This window comes from Anomaloglossus baeobatrachus, chromosome 8, assembly GCF_048569485.1.
Source record: "Anomaloglossus baeobatrachus isolate aAnoBae1 chromosome 8, aAnoBae1.hap1, whole genome shotgun sequence".
Taxonomy (NCBI): Eukaryota; Metazoa; Chordata; class Amphibia; order Anura; family Aromobatidae; genus Anomaloglossus; species Anomaloglossus baeobatrachus.
In genome coordinates, this window is record NC_134360.1 from 154,936,839 (window position 1) to 154,952,911 (window position 16,073).

Sequence of the window (16,073 nt, forward strand, 5' to 3'; positions counted from 1 at the left end):
TTTGATCCCTTGCTGATTTTGTGAGTTTGCCCACTGACAAAGACATGAACAGTATATAATATTAAGGGTAGGTTAATTTTAACCCCTTCAAAACCATGGACGGATCTATCCGTCATGGAGCGGGTCACGTTAAGCCCCGCCCCCTGCCGCAGGCAGGATGCGGCGATCCGCGCACATATCAGCTGTTTTCAACAGCTGACGTGTGCCTGCATGTTACGAGTGGAATCGCATTCCTCCCGTAACATTAACCCCTTACATCTCGCTGCTAAAGTCTGGCAGCGAGATGTACATACGCGCGGACATGATTTTCACTTACCGCCGCCCCCACCGGAAGTCACGTGAGTGATCACATGACTTTCGGTGGTTGCCATGGTAGCACAGGGTCATGTGATGATGCCTGCAGCTATAACGAGTCACTTTCGTTTTCTCTCGGTCCGGAGGCCAGTGAAGCAGGAAGTGACCGTATCTGCTGTTTACAGATGTATAGCTGTGATCAGCAGATAGTGCAGAGCGATCGGATTGCTGATCGCTATAGCCCCCTAGGGGGACTAGTAAAATAAAAAAAAGTAAAAAAAAGTTTTAAAAAATAAAAAAAACCCTAAAAGTTCAAATCACCCCCCTTTCACCCCATTGAAAATTAAAGGGTTAAAAAAAATAAATTATACACATATTTGGTATCGCCATGTTCAGAAATGCCCGATCTATCAAAATATCAAATCAATTAACTACGACGTAGTGGAAAAAAAATTCCAAACGCCAAAATTACGTTTTTTGGTCGCCGCAAGATTTACGCAAAATGCAATAACAGGCGATCAAAACGTAGCATCTGCGTAAAAATGGTACCATTAGAAACATCAGCTCGAGACACAAAAATAAGCCGTCACTGAGCCATAGATCCCAAAAAATGAGAACGCTACGGGTTTCGGAAAATGGCGCAAAACGTACGCCACTTTTATTGGACAAGCTTGTGATTTTTTTTTAACCCCTTAGATACAAGTAAACCTATACATATTTGGTGTCTACAAACTCGAAACGACCTCAGGCATCATTCCCACACATTAGTTTTACCATATAGTGAACACTGTGAATAAAACATCCCAAAAACTATTGTGCCATCACACTTTTTTTGCAGTTTTTCCACACTTGGAATTTTTTTGCTGTTTTCCAGTACACCATATGGTAGAACTTATGGTTTCATTTAAAAGTACAACTTGTCCCACAAAAAACAAGCCCTCATATGGCAAGATTGATGGAAAAATAAAAACGTTACAGCTCTCGGAAGAAGGGGAGCAAAAAACAAAAACGCAAAAATGGAAAAAGCTCTGGGGCTGAAGGGGTTAATATTAAGAGATAGAATATCAAAAATAAAATCCAGAAAATCACATTGTATAAATTATATAAATTTATTTGCATTTTGTAGAGAGAAATAAGTATTTGATCCCTGTGGCAAAGAAGACAATACTTGGTGGCAAAACCCTTGTTAGCAAGCAGAGCAGTCATACGTCTTTTGCAGTTGATGATGAAGTTGCACACGTCAGGAGAAATTTTGCTCCACTCTGCTTAGCAGATCATTTCTAAATCATTAAGATTTTGAGGCTGTCACTTGGCAACTCGAAGCAACATATGTTTTCATATGAGTTCCCTCCATATGTTTTCTAAGGGATTAAGGTCTGGAGACTGGCTAGGTCACTCCATGACCTTCATATGCTTCTTTTGAGCCACTCCTTTGTTGCATTGGCTGTATGTTTTGGGTCTTTGTCATGCTGGAAGACCCAGACACAACCCATTTTTAATGTCCTGGTGGAGGTAAGGAAGATGTCACTCAGGATTTTATGGTGCACAAGGGGAGAAAAAGGCACACATAACTCGGGTGCACATCAAGAGTAACAGTAAGAATTAATGTAATATATAATAATTTTATTGGGTCAATAGAAAAACAAACAATTTTAAAATCACTTAAAATGGACAGACAATCACAAAAAGACCTCAATTTGTAATACAATAGCTCCAGGATAATAATCCAATTGATACAGATCAGTAAGAGTACTAATAAATAGATTCAAAATATCCAAAATATGTATCAATAAATTCTACAATTATAATTATAATGATAAGTGGCCTGCAAAGATGGATTCAGACAATAATATGTAGTCAGCACCTAAAGAGTTAATTCCCAGCAGAACAGGGAAGAAGGGGAACACTTAACCAAGGTTAATACATGGACACATGAAATCATAACCATAGTCATTGAGAGTAAACAAAATAATAATGTGTCCCAGCACCGTTGTGCGTATGACCTAGGTCAGACAGACAGCAGATGGAAATATATAGTCATCACAATATTAGAGATCATGTAGTAAGAGGAGCCCCTTATACACAATTAAAAGGCTAACAAAAGCTATGTCAGTGTAGTACTGGAGAGAAAAAAAAAAAAAGGGGGTTGCAAAAACAGTGATTGCGTATATGGATAGGTGCAGACAAAAGCAGATTAAATTACAAAAGAGGCCAAACTCAGGGGAATCATACAGATGGCCATGATCTCACAGATGTAGAGATGTGAGCAAGGATAGCTGCATCAAAAGGCGCATAAGCGCTAGATGTCAGAGCAAAAAATGATCAAAAGGAGCATAGTTACCCACCGGGCCCGGTGTGGCCAAAGGATATGCATGCAACATAAAGGGAGAATAGAGGAGGAGCTGAGAAGCAAATATGCTGTAGAGGAGGCCGTGGAGAGAGCCCCACGCGTTACGCTGACAGGCAGCTTCGTCAGGGGATTTTATGGTACATGGCTCCATCCATTGTCTCATTGATACGATGAAGTAGTCCTAGGCCCTTATCAGAGAAACACCCCCAAAACATAATGTTTTCACCTCCATGCTTGACAGTGGGGATGGTGTTCTTTGGGTCATAGGCAGCATTTCTCTTCCTCCAAACACGGCAAGTTGAGCTAATGCCAACTAGCTCAAATTTTGTTTTATCTAACCACAGTACCTTCTCCCAATCATTCTCAGAATCATCCAGGTGTTCACTGGCAAATTTCAGATGGGCTGGCTGCACATGTGCCTTCTTTAGCAGTAGGACTTTCCGGGCACAGCAGTATTTTAAGCCATTACGGGTAATGTGGTTTTCTTGGAGACAGTGGTCCCAGCTGCCTTGAGATCATTAACAAGTTCCCTCATGTAGTTTTAGGCTGATCTCTCATCTTCCTTATGATCCTGGATACTCCCTGAGGTGAGATTTTGCATGGTGCCCCAGATCGATATCGATTGACTTTCATTTTATATTTTTTCCATTTTCTTATTATTGCACCATTAGTTGTCTCCTTCTCACCCAGCGTCTTACTTATGGTTTTGTAGCCTATTCCAGCCTTGTGCAGGTCTATGATCTTGTCCTTGACATCCTTAGAAGCTCTTTGGTCTTGTCCATGTTGTAGAGGTAAGGCTATGTGCCCACGCTGCGGAAAATGCGCGGATTTTGCCGCGAATTTCTCGCGGAAATGCCGCAGATTTTTCAGAAATCTGCAGCACAGCTATTCCCCAGCCATTTCTATGGCATTTGGGAAATGCTGTGCCCACGCTGCAGATTTTTCCGCAGCGGAAATCATGCGGATTTCCGTGCGGAAAAATCTGCAGCATGTCAACTATTGTTGCGGATTTACCTGCGGATTTTGCCTACTCAATTAAATGTAAAAAAAAATCGCAAAATCCGCAACGAAATTCGCGTCAAATCCGCGACAAATCCGCACAAAATCAGCACCTATGAAAAGGTGCGGATTCCGGGGGAATGTTGCGGATTTAGCTGCAGAAAAATCCGCAGATACAGAGTCCCGTGGGCACATAGCCTTAGAGTCTGACTAATTAATTCTGTGGACAGGAATCTTTTAGGGGTGCTTCACACATAGCGAGATCGCTACCGAAATCGCTGCTACGGCACGGTTTTGGTGACGCAACAGTGACCTCATTAGCGATCTCGCTGTGTGTGACACTGAGCAGCGATCTGGCCCCTGCTGCGAGATCGCTGCTCGTTACACACAGCCCTGGTTCGTTTTCTTCAAAGGCGCTCTCCCGCTGTGACACACAGATCGCTGTGTGTGACAGCGAGACAGCGACGAAATGAAGCGAGCAGGGAGCAGGAGCCGGCATCTGACAGCCTGTGGTAAGCTGTAACCAGGGTAAACATCGGGTAACCAAGGTGGTTACCCGATATTTACCTTAGTTACCAGCCTCCGCAGCTCTCACGCTGCCTGTGCTGCCGGCTCCGGCTCTCTGCACATGTAGCTGCAGTACACATCGGGTTAATTAACCCGATGTGTACTGTAGCTAGGAGAGCAAGGAGCCAGCGCTAAGCAGCGTGCGCGGCTCCCTGCTCTCTGCACATGTAGCTGCAGTACACATCGGGTTAATTAACCCGATGTGTACTGTAGCTAGGAGAGCAAGGAGCCAGCGCTAAGCAGTGTGCGCGGCTCCCTGCTCTCGCGGTTATGATCGCTGCTTCGGCTGCTGTGTTTGACAGCTAAGCAGCGATCATAACAGCGACTTACAAGGTCGCTGTTACGTCACAGAAAATGGTGACGTAACAGCGACCTCGTTGTCGCTGTCGCTTAGTGTGAACCAGCCCTTATACAGGTGAAAATGTAAGACCGCTGTCTGTAATGCAGGTAATGAGTTTATTAGGAGCCAGAACTCTGAGGCTATGTGTCCACGTTGCTTTTTACCTGCTTTTTTGCTGCTTTTTCAACTGCAGCTTTTAATGCCAAAATGGATGTTCTTCTTTTCAAGCAAAGTCTATGGGAATTTGGGTTTCTTGTGCCCACTATGCAGTTCAAACTGCAGCCTTTTTCTGGCAGAAATTTGGGCAAAAACTCTGCTTTGCAGTTCAAAACGCAAATGGCAAAAACAATTGACATGTCAATTGTTTTTGCCATTTGGGTTTTGCACTGCAAAGCTGAGTTTTTGACCAAAGTTCTGCCAGAAAAAGGCTGCAGTTTGAACTGCATAGTGGGCACAAGAAACCCAAATTCCCATAGACTTTGCTTGAAAAGCAGAACACATCCATTTCGGCATTAAACGCTGCAGTTGAAAAAGCAGCAAAAAAACAGGTAAAAAGCAGGTAAAAAGCAACGTGGACACATAGCCTTAATGGTTGGTAGGGGATCAAATACTATTTCTCTCTGTAAAATGCAAATAAATTTATATCATTTATACAATCTGATTTTCTAGATTTTATTTTAAATATTCTAACTCTTACTGTTAAAATTTAGGGATGATCGAATACCAAAATATTCGACTTCGCAAATATCCGCCGAATAGGTCGCCACTATTCGACTTCGCGAATATTCGATGCGCAATGAAAGTCTATGGGAAACTCGAATAATTTCACGTTGGACCTAACGGCGAGCTGTGGTTACTGAGGAAAAGGCTGAAATGGATGGGAAAAGGCAGAAACAGTATGGGCACAGCCTGTAGAAGGTGCGTGACTGCATTTCTGGTGTCTTGGAATAAGGTGCTCTGAACAGCACACGGCTTTTACGTAGTCGCCAGAACAGCTCTCCAACCAAAGTAAGGGTATGTGCACATGTTGTGTTCTGGTGTGACAAATAAAATGCAGCATTTTGTCACTGCATATGCGTTTCAAAAAGCATCCAAAACGCTGCGTTTTGGATGCATTTTGAATGCATTTTTGACAGTGCGGTTCCAATTGGCTCTGCTACATCCCCATAGGGCATGGAGCATGGCTGGCTGCGAGACAGAGCCACGCAATCTGAATGAACTCGGATGAACTTCAACCGACTTCATTGTCATCGCGCGGCTCTGTCTGTGTGCTGCGGCCTGATTTACGATCACAGGTGAAGGACTCACCGGGGACCGCAAATCCCCTGAGTGACTGAAGTGGGCCACACGATCAGTGGTGCCATCACTCAGGTTACCCCCGGCCAGCTGGAGTCCTCCACCTGAGAGTGGTGGCCGCGGCCACCACTCTCAGGTGGAGGACTCCAGCTGACTGCGGGTAACCTGATGTCATCGCTGATAGCGCGACTCACTTCAGTTGCTGTATGGAGCTTACAGCAAGCCGCAGTGTTCTACAGCCACTCCTATCAGCTTCATGTAGCAGAGCTGCATGTGTCGTGGAACCTTGTATGGATTATGCCGGATCTGGAGGGGTATTTGGTGATTTTAATAAAGTGGTGAAAGAGGGTGGGTTTTTTTGTTTTTTATTCCAAATAAAGGATTTTTTCGGGTGTATGTGTTTATTTACTTTCACTTACAGGTTAATCATGGGGGGTGTCTCATAGACGCCTGCCATGATTAACCTAGGACTTAGTGGCAGCTATGGGCTGCCATTAACTCGTTATTACCCTGATTGCCACCGCACCAGGGCAATTCGGGATGTTCCGGCTAGAGTCCCGGGGCTGTCGCATCTAATGGATGCGGCAATTCCAGGCCGGCTGCTGGCTGATATTTTTAGGCTGGGGGGCTCCCCATAACGTGGGGCTCCCCATCCTGAGAATACCAGCCTTCAGCCGTGTGGCTTTACCTTGGCTGGTATCAAAATTGGGGTGGACCACATGCCGTTTTTATTTTAAATATTTATTTATTTTACTGCACTACAGCAGTCACTCAGTGTGGGGGCGTGTCTGACTGCAACCAATCATAGGCGCCGGTGGGCGGGGGAAACAGTGAATACGAGATGGCATAATGAGCGGTCGGAATTTGCAAAAGCAGGAGAGCCCGCCAGAGCTTTGTGACAACTGTGCAGTGCCGGCCAGTGATCGGTGAGTATGAGAGAGGGGGGAGAGAGAGACACCGACAGACAGAGAGACCGAAAGACCTGCATTCTGTTTGTCAAAAAAGCATGCAGAACGCAACAAAAATGCAGTGCAAGCGCAACAAGGCACTGCACTGTCACTGGCCCTATAGCTGGGTCCACATTCACAGATTTGCGGTCTGGCGATTTATGGAGCTGCTAGCAGCTACTGGACACTGTCTTCAGCCCTTAGATGGACTATTTATTAGTTGGATCTATGAACGCTCTCCCGCACACAATACAGTCTAACTACACTGCCAGCTACCCAATGACTGCGTGTTCACAAAATGGCCGCTAGCTTATATAGCCCCTATGACGCTGTGCAGCCAATCCAATCACAATAACACCACAACAAAGATGGCTGCGACGTTACTGTGAAAGCAAGCAACATCAGATGTGTTCATTGGATGGAAAACAGGTGCCAGGAAGTCAGAAATGAAACTGAAAGTATCGGAGCGGATTCTGTTTTATTCGTCGGATAGCGAATGGTGCGAATAGCCTGTTATCTGTCGGATACCGAATAGTGGCGAATACATTCACTCATCCCTATTAAAATGAACTTACTCTTAAATTTATAGACTGCTCATGCCCATTTGTCAGTGGGCAAACTTACAAAATCAGCAAGGGATCAAATAATTATTTCCTTCACTGTAGCCGGGAGATTTTAAACACAAAATGACTGTTCAAACTGTGCGCACCTTGGCTGATCACACACTTGTTTTCCATCTTTCACCAAACTTACCTGACTCCTGTAAAGTCAAAGCTGCAAATCCAGCAAAGGGCGGATGAAGATCGATGCTAAACAAAGGGGTGGGAAAGTGCACTGGACTGTTCAGACTGGGTGCCTGTGCGCCTGGGCTTGGCTTAAATGCTCCTTTTCTACTGACAAACTCACTTTATAAAGGGACACATTGAACCTGATGCTTTTATCCAGAAATAGCACCCCACCTATCTACAGATTGTATGTGGTATTGCAGCTTAGCTCTAGTATCACAGACAACCTACAGACCGTTGGTTGTTTATTGTACAGAGTGGGCCATTAGTATGGATACACTCGGGGTGGGCCATAAGTCTGAAAAAATGCATGGGAGGATCAAAACATTTGAGGCTTAGTAACGCCCAAGCCGGCCATCTGCAAAGCCGCCATTTTGAATTCAACTTTTTTTTATCAGGTTGTATCCATACTTATATCCATACTTATGGCCCACCCTGTAGATAACAGCCATGGTTTTCTAAACTTGGACAATTTCTTTAAAAAAAGGAAAATTGCTCTTCAAGAAACTCTTCATGTGTCTCTGTTTTTGGTAGCAGCATGGAACAGAGACCCAACTTTCCAAAATCCCAGTACAACAGTATAATTTACCAGATCGGATGAGGTTTATTGGGCAGATCAGTGGAATGCAGGTTTTAGAAAGACAGCTCCTTAAAAAGCATAAAGGAGTGTAACTTTCCACACAAATAAACAAATGTTATTTTCAGGTTTATTGGATATATTTGTTTACTCAATGATACACTCCAAAAATGACACATGTAAGCTCGTGTATCTCACCATACTGACCTGTGTAGCCCGCTATGGGAGCGCTCGGATCACTGGGTCCTGATGGGTTCCGAGCAGTTACTGTAACATTATACATTGAACTACATGGCACAGGGATGTAAAAGTCCATGTATGATGTCCAGTAGGAATTGAGAAGAAACGCCGATTCTGGATCCTTTCCAATTTGTCCTTGGATTGTGGCCATATAATCGGAGCCACAGTGACTCCCATTCCAGGTTATCTCCACTTCCTGAGGTTTTACACTACCATGGTATATTGACGTCTCCACTTCACTTGGAGAGCAAGGGACTGAACAAATAAGAAAAAGAAATTGACGCATGTTACTAAAGGTGGCGTTCTATTGAATAATTGGTATATAAAGATTACTAGAAGGTGGCCCGATTCTACGCATCGGGTATTCTAGAATTGTGTAGTTAATGTATGATTTTTGTTATATATATAGATGTTGTTGTGTGTAGTTACCAAGTGTTTGTGTAGGGGCTGTACATGTTCTGGGTGTTGTCTGGGTGTAGCGGGGGGTGAGAGCGGTGTTGTTTGTGTGTTGCGTTGTGTGTCGTTATTTGTGGAGCGCTGTGTGTCTGTAGCGTTGTGTGTATGTGTGTTGCGCGGTTTGTGTGGGTGTGGTGTGTTTTGGGGGAGGTATGTTTTGTGCAATGTGTGTGTTGTGCGGTATGTGCATATATTTGTGTGTGCCGCGGTGTTTGTGTGTTGGGTGTTGTGTGTCTGCGGCGTTGTCTGTGTGTGTGGGTGTCTGTGTAGGGCGGTGTTTGTGGTTCCCAGTGTGTGTGTGGTGTGTTGTGCAATGCGTGTGTGGCAGTGTGTGTGTGTGTTTTGGGGGAAGGTGTGCACCCCCCATCGTGGTCCACCCCCATCGTGCTCCATCCCCCATGCTGCGCACCCCCCATCGTGCTCCATCCCCCATGCTGCGCACCCCCCATCGTGCTCCATCCCCACTCCCCATTGTGCTCCATCCTCCATGCTGCGCATTCCCCATCGTGCTCCATCCCCCATGCTGTGCATTCCCCATCGTGCTCCATCCCCCATGCTGCGCACTCCCCATCGTGCTCCATCGTGTGAGTGTGCGTGTGAGTGTGCGTGTGAGTCTGAGTGTGAGTGTGCATGTGAGTCTGAGTGTAAGTCTGAGTGTGAGTATGAGTGTGCGTGTGAGTCTCAGTCTGAGTGTGCCTGTGAGTCTGAGTGTGCGTGTGAGTCTGAGTGTGAGTCTGAGTGTGCGTGTGAGTGTGCGTGTGAGTGTGCGTGTGAGTCTGAGTGTGCGTGTGAGTGTGCGTGTGCGTGTGAGTGTGCGTGTGAGTGTGCGTGTGAGTGTGCGTGTGAGTCTGAGTGTGCGTGTGAGTCTGAGTGTGAGTCTGAGTGTGAATCTGAGTGTGAGTCTGAGTGTGAGTGTGCGTGTGAGTATGAGTATGAGTGTGCGTGTGAGTCTGAGTCTGAGTCTGAGTGTGTGTGAGTCTGAGTGTGCGTGGGAGTCTGAGTGTGCGTGTGAGTCTGAGTGTGAGTCTGAGTGTGCGTGTGAGTGTGCGTGTGAGTGTGCGTGTGAGTGTGCGTGTGAGTCTGAGTGTGAGTCTGAGTGTGAGTCTGAGTGTGAGTATGAGTGTACGTGTGAGTCTGAGTCTGAGTGTGTGTGAGTCTGAGTGTGCGTGGGAGTCTGAGTGTGCGTGTGAGTCTGAGTGTGAGTCTGAGTGTGAGTCTGAGTGTGAGTGTGAGTGTGCGTGTGAGTCTGAGTGTGCATGTGAGTCTGAGTGTGCGTGTGAGTCTGAGTGTGAGTCTGAGTGTGTGTGTGAGTGTGCGAGTGAGTGTGCGAGTGAGTCTGAGTGTGAGTCTGAGTGTGAGTCTGAGTCTGAGTGTGAGTGTGTCTGAGTGTGAGTGTGCGTGTGAGTCTGAGTGTTAGTGAGTGTGAGTGTGCGTGTGAGTTTGCGTGTGAGTCTGAGTGTGAGTCTTAGTGTGAGTCTGAGTGTGAGTGTGAGTGTGAGTCTGAGTGTGCGTGTGAGTGTGCGTCTGAGTGTGCGTGTGAGTCTGAGTGTGAGTCTGAGTGTGAGTCTGAGTGTGAGTCTGAGTGTGAGTGTGCGTGTGAGTGTGCGTGTGAGTCTGAGTGTGAGTCTGAGTGTGAGTGTGCGTGTGAGTGTGCGTGTGAGTCTGAGTGTGAGTCTGAGTGTGAGTCTGAGTCTGAGTGTGAGTGTGTCTGAGTGTGAGTGTGCGTGTGAGTCTGAGTGTTAGTGAGTGTGAGTGTGCGTGTGAGTGTGAGTGTGCGTGTGAGTCTGAGTGTGAGTCTGAGTGTGAGTCTGAGTGTGAGTGTGCGTGTGAGTGTGCGTGTGAGTCTGAGTGTGAGTCTGAGTGTGAGTCTGAGTGTGAGTCTGAGTGTGAGTCTGAGTGTGAGTCTGAGTGTGAGTGTGCGTGTGAGTCTGAGTGTGAGTCTGAGTCTGAGTGTGAGTCTGAGTCTGAGTGTGAGTCTGAGTCTGAGTGTGAGTGTGCGTGTGAGTGTGCGTGTGAGTCTGAGTGTGAGTCTGAGTGTGAGTCTGAGTGTGAGTCTGAGTGTGAGTCTGAGTGTGAGTGTGCGTGTGAGTGTGCGTGTGAGTCTGAGTGTGAGTCTGAGTCTGAGTGTGAGTCTGAGTCTGAGTGTGAGTCTGAGTCTGAGTGTGAGTCTGAGTGTGAGTCTGAGTGTGAGTGTGAGTCTGAGTGTGAGTCTGAAAGTGAGTCTGAGTGTGAGTCTGAGTCTGAGTGTGATTGTGAGTGTGAGTGTGCGTGTGAGTCTGAAAGTGAGTCTGAGTGTGAGTCTGAGTCTGAGTGTGATTGTGAGTGTGATTGTGAGTGTGATTGTGAGTCTGAGTGTGAGTCTGAGTGTGAGTCTGAGTCTGAGTGTGAGTCTGAGTGTGAGTCTGAGTGTGAGTGTGAGTCTGAGTCTGAGTGTGAGTCTGAGTGTGAGTGAGTCTGAGTGTGAGTCTGAGTGTGAGTGTGAGTCTGAGTGTGAGTCTGAGTGTGCGTGTGAGTGTGCGTGTGAGTCTGAGTGTGAGTCTGAGTGTGAGTCTGAGTGTGAGTCTGAGTGTGAGTGTGCGTGTGAGTCTGAGTGTGAGTCTGAGTCTGAGTGTGATTGTGAGTGTGAGTGTGCGTGTGAGTCTGAAAGTGAGTCTGAGTGTGAGTCTGAGTCTGAGTGTGATTGTGAGTGTGCGTGTGAGTCTGAGTGTGAGTCTGAAAGTGAGTCTGAGTCTGAGTGTGATTGTGAGTGTGAGTCTGAGTCTGAGTGTGAGTCTGAGTGTGCGTGTGAGTCTGAGTGTGCGTGTGAGTGTGAGTCTGAGTGTGAGTCTGAGTCTGAGTGTGAGTCTGAGTGTGAGTCTGAGTGTGAGTGTGAGTGTGCGTGTGAGTCTGAGTGTGAGTCTGAGTGTGAGTCTGAGTGTGAGTGTGAGTCTGAGTGTGAGTCTGAGTGTGAGTCTGAGTGTGAGTCTGAGTGTGAGTCTGAGTGTGAGTGTGCGTGTGAGTCTGAGTCTGAGTGTGAGTGTGAGTCTGAGTGTGAGTCTGAGTGTGAGTGTGCGTGTGAGTCTGAGTGTGAGTCTGAGTCTGAGTGTGAGTCTGAGTGTGAGTCTGAGTGTGAGTCTGAGTGTGAGTGTGCGTGTGAGTCTGAGTGTGAGTCTGAGTGTGAGTCTGAGTCTGAGTGTGAGTCTGTGTGTGAGTCTGAGTGTGAGTCTGAGTGTGAGTCTGAGTGTGAGTGTGCGTGTGAGTCTGAGTCTGAGTGTGAGTGTGAGTCTGAGTGTGAGTCTGAGTGTGAGTCTGAGTGTGAGTCTGAGTGTGAGTGTGCGTGTGAGTCTGAGTCTGAGTGTGAGTCTGAGTCTGAGTGTGAGTCTGAGTCTGAGTGTGAGTCTGAGTGTGAGTGTGAGTCTGAGTGTGCGTGTGAGTGTGAGTGTGAGTGTGAGTCTGAATGTGAGTCTGAGTCTGAGTGTGAGTCTGAGTGTGAGTGTGCGTGTGAGTCTGAGTGTGAGTCTGAGTGTGAGTCTGAGTGTGAGTCTGAGTCTGAGTGTGAGTCTGAGTGTGAGTCTGAGTGTGAGTCTGAGTGTGAGTGTGCGTGTGAGTCTGAGTGTGAGTCTGAGTGTGCGTGTGAGTCTGAGTGTGAGTGTGAGTCTGAGTGTGAGTCTGAGTCTGAGTCTGAGTGTGAGTCTGAGTCTGAGTGTGAGTGTGAGTGTGAGTGTGCGTGTGAGTCTGAGTGTGAGTGTGAGTCTGAGTGTGCGTGTGAGTGTGAGTGTGAGTCTGAGTGTGAGTCTGAGTGTGAGTCTGAGTGTGAGTCTGAGTGTGAGTGTGCGTGTGAGTCTGAGTGTGAGTCTGAGTGTGAGTCTGAGTGTGAGTCTGAGTCTGAGTGTGAGTCTGAGTGTGAGTCTGAGTGTGAGTCTGAGTGTGAGTCTGAGTGTGAGTCTGAGTCTGAGTGTGAGTCTGAGTGTGAGTCTGAGTGTGAGTCTGAGTGTGAGTCTGAGTGTGAGTGTGCGTGTGAGTCTGAGTGTGAGTCTGAGTGTGCGTGTGAGTCTGAGTGTGAGTGTGAGTCTGAGTGTGAGTCTGAGTGTGAGTCTGAGTCTGAGTGTGAGTCTGAGTCTGAGTGTGATTGTGAGTGTGAGTGTGCGTATGAGTCTGAAAGTGAGTCTGAGTGTGAGTGTGAGTCTGAGTGTGATTGTGAGTGTGCGTGTGAGTCTGAGTGTGAGTCTGAGTGTGAGTCTGAGTGTGAGTCTGAGTGTGAGTCTGAGTGTGAGTGTGAGTCTGAGTGAGAGTCTGAGTGTGAGTCTGAGTCTGAGTGTGATTGTGAGTGTGCGTGTGAGTCTGAGTGTGAGTCTGAGTGTGCGTGTGAGTCTGAGTGTGAGTCTGAGTGTGAGTCTGAGTGTGAGTCTGAGTGTGCGTGTGAGTGTGAGTCTGAGTGTGAGTCTGAGTGTGAGTCTGAGTGTGAGTGTGAGTGTGAGTCTGAGTGTGAGTCTGAGTGTGTCTGAGTCTGAGTGAGTCTGAGTGTGAGTCTGAGTGTGAGTGTGCGTGTGAGTCTGAGTCTGAGTGTGAGTGTGAGTCTGAGTGTGCGTGTGAGTCTGAGTGTGAGTGTGAGTCTGAGTGTGAGTCTGAGTGTGAGTCTGAGTGTCAGTCTGAGTGTGAGTCTGAGTCTGAGTGTGAGTCTGAGTGTGAGTGTGCGTGTGAGTCTGAGTGTGAGTGTGAGTCTGAGTGTGAGTCTGAGTCTGAGTGTGAGTGTGAGTCTGAGTGTGAGTCTGAGTGTGAGTGTGCGTGTGAGTGTGCGTGTGAGTCTGAGTGTGCGTGTGAGTCTGAGTGTGAGTGTGAGTCTGAGTGTGCGTGTGAGTCTGAGTGTGAGTCTGAGTGTGAGTGTGAGTCTGAGTGTGAGTCTGAGTGTGAGTGTGAGTCTGAGTCTGAGTGTGATTGTGAGTGTGCGTGTGAGTCTGAGTGTGAGTCTGAGTGTGAGTGTGAGTCTGAGTGTGAGTGTGAGTCTGAGTGTGAGTCTGAGTGTGAGTGTGAGTCTGAGTGTGAGTCTGAGTGTGAGTCTGAGTGTGAGTCTGAGTGTGAGTCTGAGTGTGAGTCTGAGTGTGAGTCTGAGTCTGAGTCTGAGTGTGAGTCTGAGTGTGAGTCTGAGTGTGAGTCTGAGTGTGAGTGTGAGTGTGAGTCTGAGTGTGAGTCTGAGTGTGAGTCTGAGTGTGAGTCTGAGTGTGAGTGTGAGTGTGAGTCTGAGTGTGAGTCTGAGTGTGAGTCTGAGTGTGAGTCTGAGTGTGAGTCTGAGTGTGAGTCTGAGTGTGCGTGTGAGTCTGAGTGTGAGTGTGAGTGTGAGTGTGAGTCTGAGTGTGAGTCTGAGTGTGAGTGTGCGTGTGAGTCTGAGTGTGAGTGTGAGTGTGAGTGTGAGTCTGAGTGTGAGTCTGAGTGTGAGTCTGAGTCTGAGTGTGAGTCTGAGTGTGAGTCTGAGTGTGAGTCTGAGTGTGCGTGTGAGTCTGAGTGTGAGTGTGAGTGTGAGTCTGAGTGTGAGTCTGAGTGTGAGTCTGAGTGTGAGTGTGCGTGTGAGTCTGAGTGTGAGTGTGAGTGTGAGTGTGAGTCTGAGTGTGAGTCTGAGTCTGAGTGTGAGTCTGAGTGTGAGTCTGAGTGTGAGTCTGAGTCTGAGTGTGATTGTGAGTCTGAGTCTGAGTCTGAGTGTGAGTGTGAGTGTGAGTCTGAGTCTGAGTGTGAGTGTGAGTCTGAGTCTGAGTCTGAGTCTGAGTGTGAGTCTGAGTCTGAGTCTGAGTCTGAGTCTGAGTCTGAGTCTGAGTCTGAGTCTGAGTGTGAGTCTGAGTGTGAGTCTGAGTCTGAGTCTGAGTCTGAGTCTGAGTCTGAGTCTGAGTGTGAGTCTGAGTCTGAGTGTGAGTGTGAGTCTGAGTCTGAGTCTGAGTGTGAGTCTGAGTCTGAGTCTGAGTGTGAGTCTGAGTGTGAGTCTGAGTCTGAGTCTGAGTGTGATTGTGAGTCTGAGTCTGAGTCTGAGTGTGAGTCTGAGTGTGAGTCTGAGTCTGAGTCTGAGTGTGATTGTGAGTCTGAGTCTGAGTCTGAGTGTGAGTGTGAGTCTGAGTCTGAGTCTGAGTGTGAGTCTGAGTCTGAGTCTGAGTGTGAGTCTGAGTCTGAGTCTGAGTGTGAGTCTGAGTCTGAGTCTGAGTGTGAGTCTGAGTGTGAGTCTGAGTCTGAGTCTGAGTCTGAGTCTGAGTCTGAGTGTGAGTCTGAGTCTGAGTCTGAGTGTGAGTCTGAGTGTGAGTCTGAGTCTGAGTCTGAGTGTGATTGTGAGTCTGAGTCTGAGTCTGAGTGTGAGTGTGAGTCTGAGTCTGAGTGTGATTGTGATTGTGATTGTGAGTGTGCGTGTGAGTCTGAGTGGGAGTCTGAGTGTGCGTGTGAGTCTGAGTGTGAGTCTGAGTGTGAGTCTGAGTGTGAGTCTGAGTGTGAGTGTGAGTCTGAGTGTGAGTCTGAGTGTGAGTCTGAGTGTGAGTCTGAGTGTGCGTGTGAGTCTGAGTGTGAGTGTGAGTCTGAGTGTGAGTCTGAGTGTGAGTGTGAGTCTGAGTGTGAGTCTGAGTCTGAGTCTGAGTCTGAGTGTGAGTCTGAGTCTGAGTGTGAGTCTGAGTGTGAGTCTGAGTGTGAGTCTGAGTGTGAGTCTGAGTGTGAGTCTGAGTGTGAGTGTGAGTCTGAGTGTGAGTGTGCGTGTGAGTGTGCGTGTGAGTCTGAGTGTGAGTGTGAGTCTGAGTGTGAGTCTGAGTGTGAGTCTGAGTGTGAGTCTGAGTGTGAGTGTGCGTGTGAGTCTGAGTGTGAGTGTGAGTCTGAGTGTGCGTGTGAGTCTGAGTGTGAGTGTGAGTCTGAGTGTGAGTCTGAGTCTGAGTGTGAGTGTGAGTCTGAGTGTGAGTCTGAGTGTGAGTGTGCGTGTGAGTCTGAGTGTGAGTCTGAGTCTGAGTCTGAGTGTGAGTCTGAGTCTGAGTGTGAGTCTGAGTGTGAGTCTGAGTGTGAGTCTGAGTGTGAGTCTGAGTGTGAGTCTGAGTGTGAGTGTGAGTGTGCGTGTGAGTCTGAGTGTGCGTGTGAGTCTGAGTGTGAGTCTGAGTGTGAGTCTGAGTGTGAGTGTGCGTGTGAGTCTGAGTGTGCGTGTGAGTCTGAGTGTGAGTCTGAGTGTGAGTCTGAGTGTGAGTCTGAGTCTGAGTCTGAGTCTGAGTGTGAGTCTGAGTGTGAGTCTGAGTCT

General features: G+C 47.4%; 1 protein-coding gene across 1 annotated transcript in view; it reads right to left on the bottom strand.

Moving 5' to 3' along the window:
* The window catches only part of LOC142249313 (fibronectin type III domain-containing protein 7-like), a 65,842-nt gene that overhangs the window by 5,045 nt on the left and 44,724 nt on the right, over window positions 1–16,073 (bottom strand). The window contains exon 11 of the mRNA XM_075320946.1: window positions 8,363–8,650. Coding sequence (XP_075177061.1) covers window positions 8,363–8,650 — 288 coding nt within the window. The remainder of the gene's footprint in view (window positions 1–8,362; window positions 8,651–16,073) is intronic.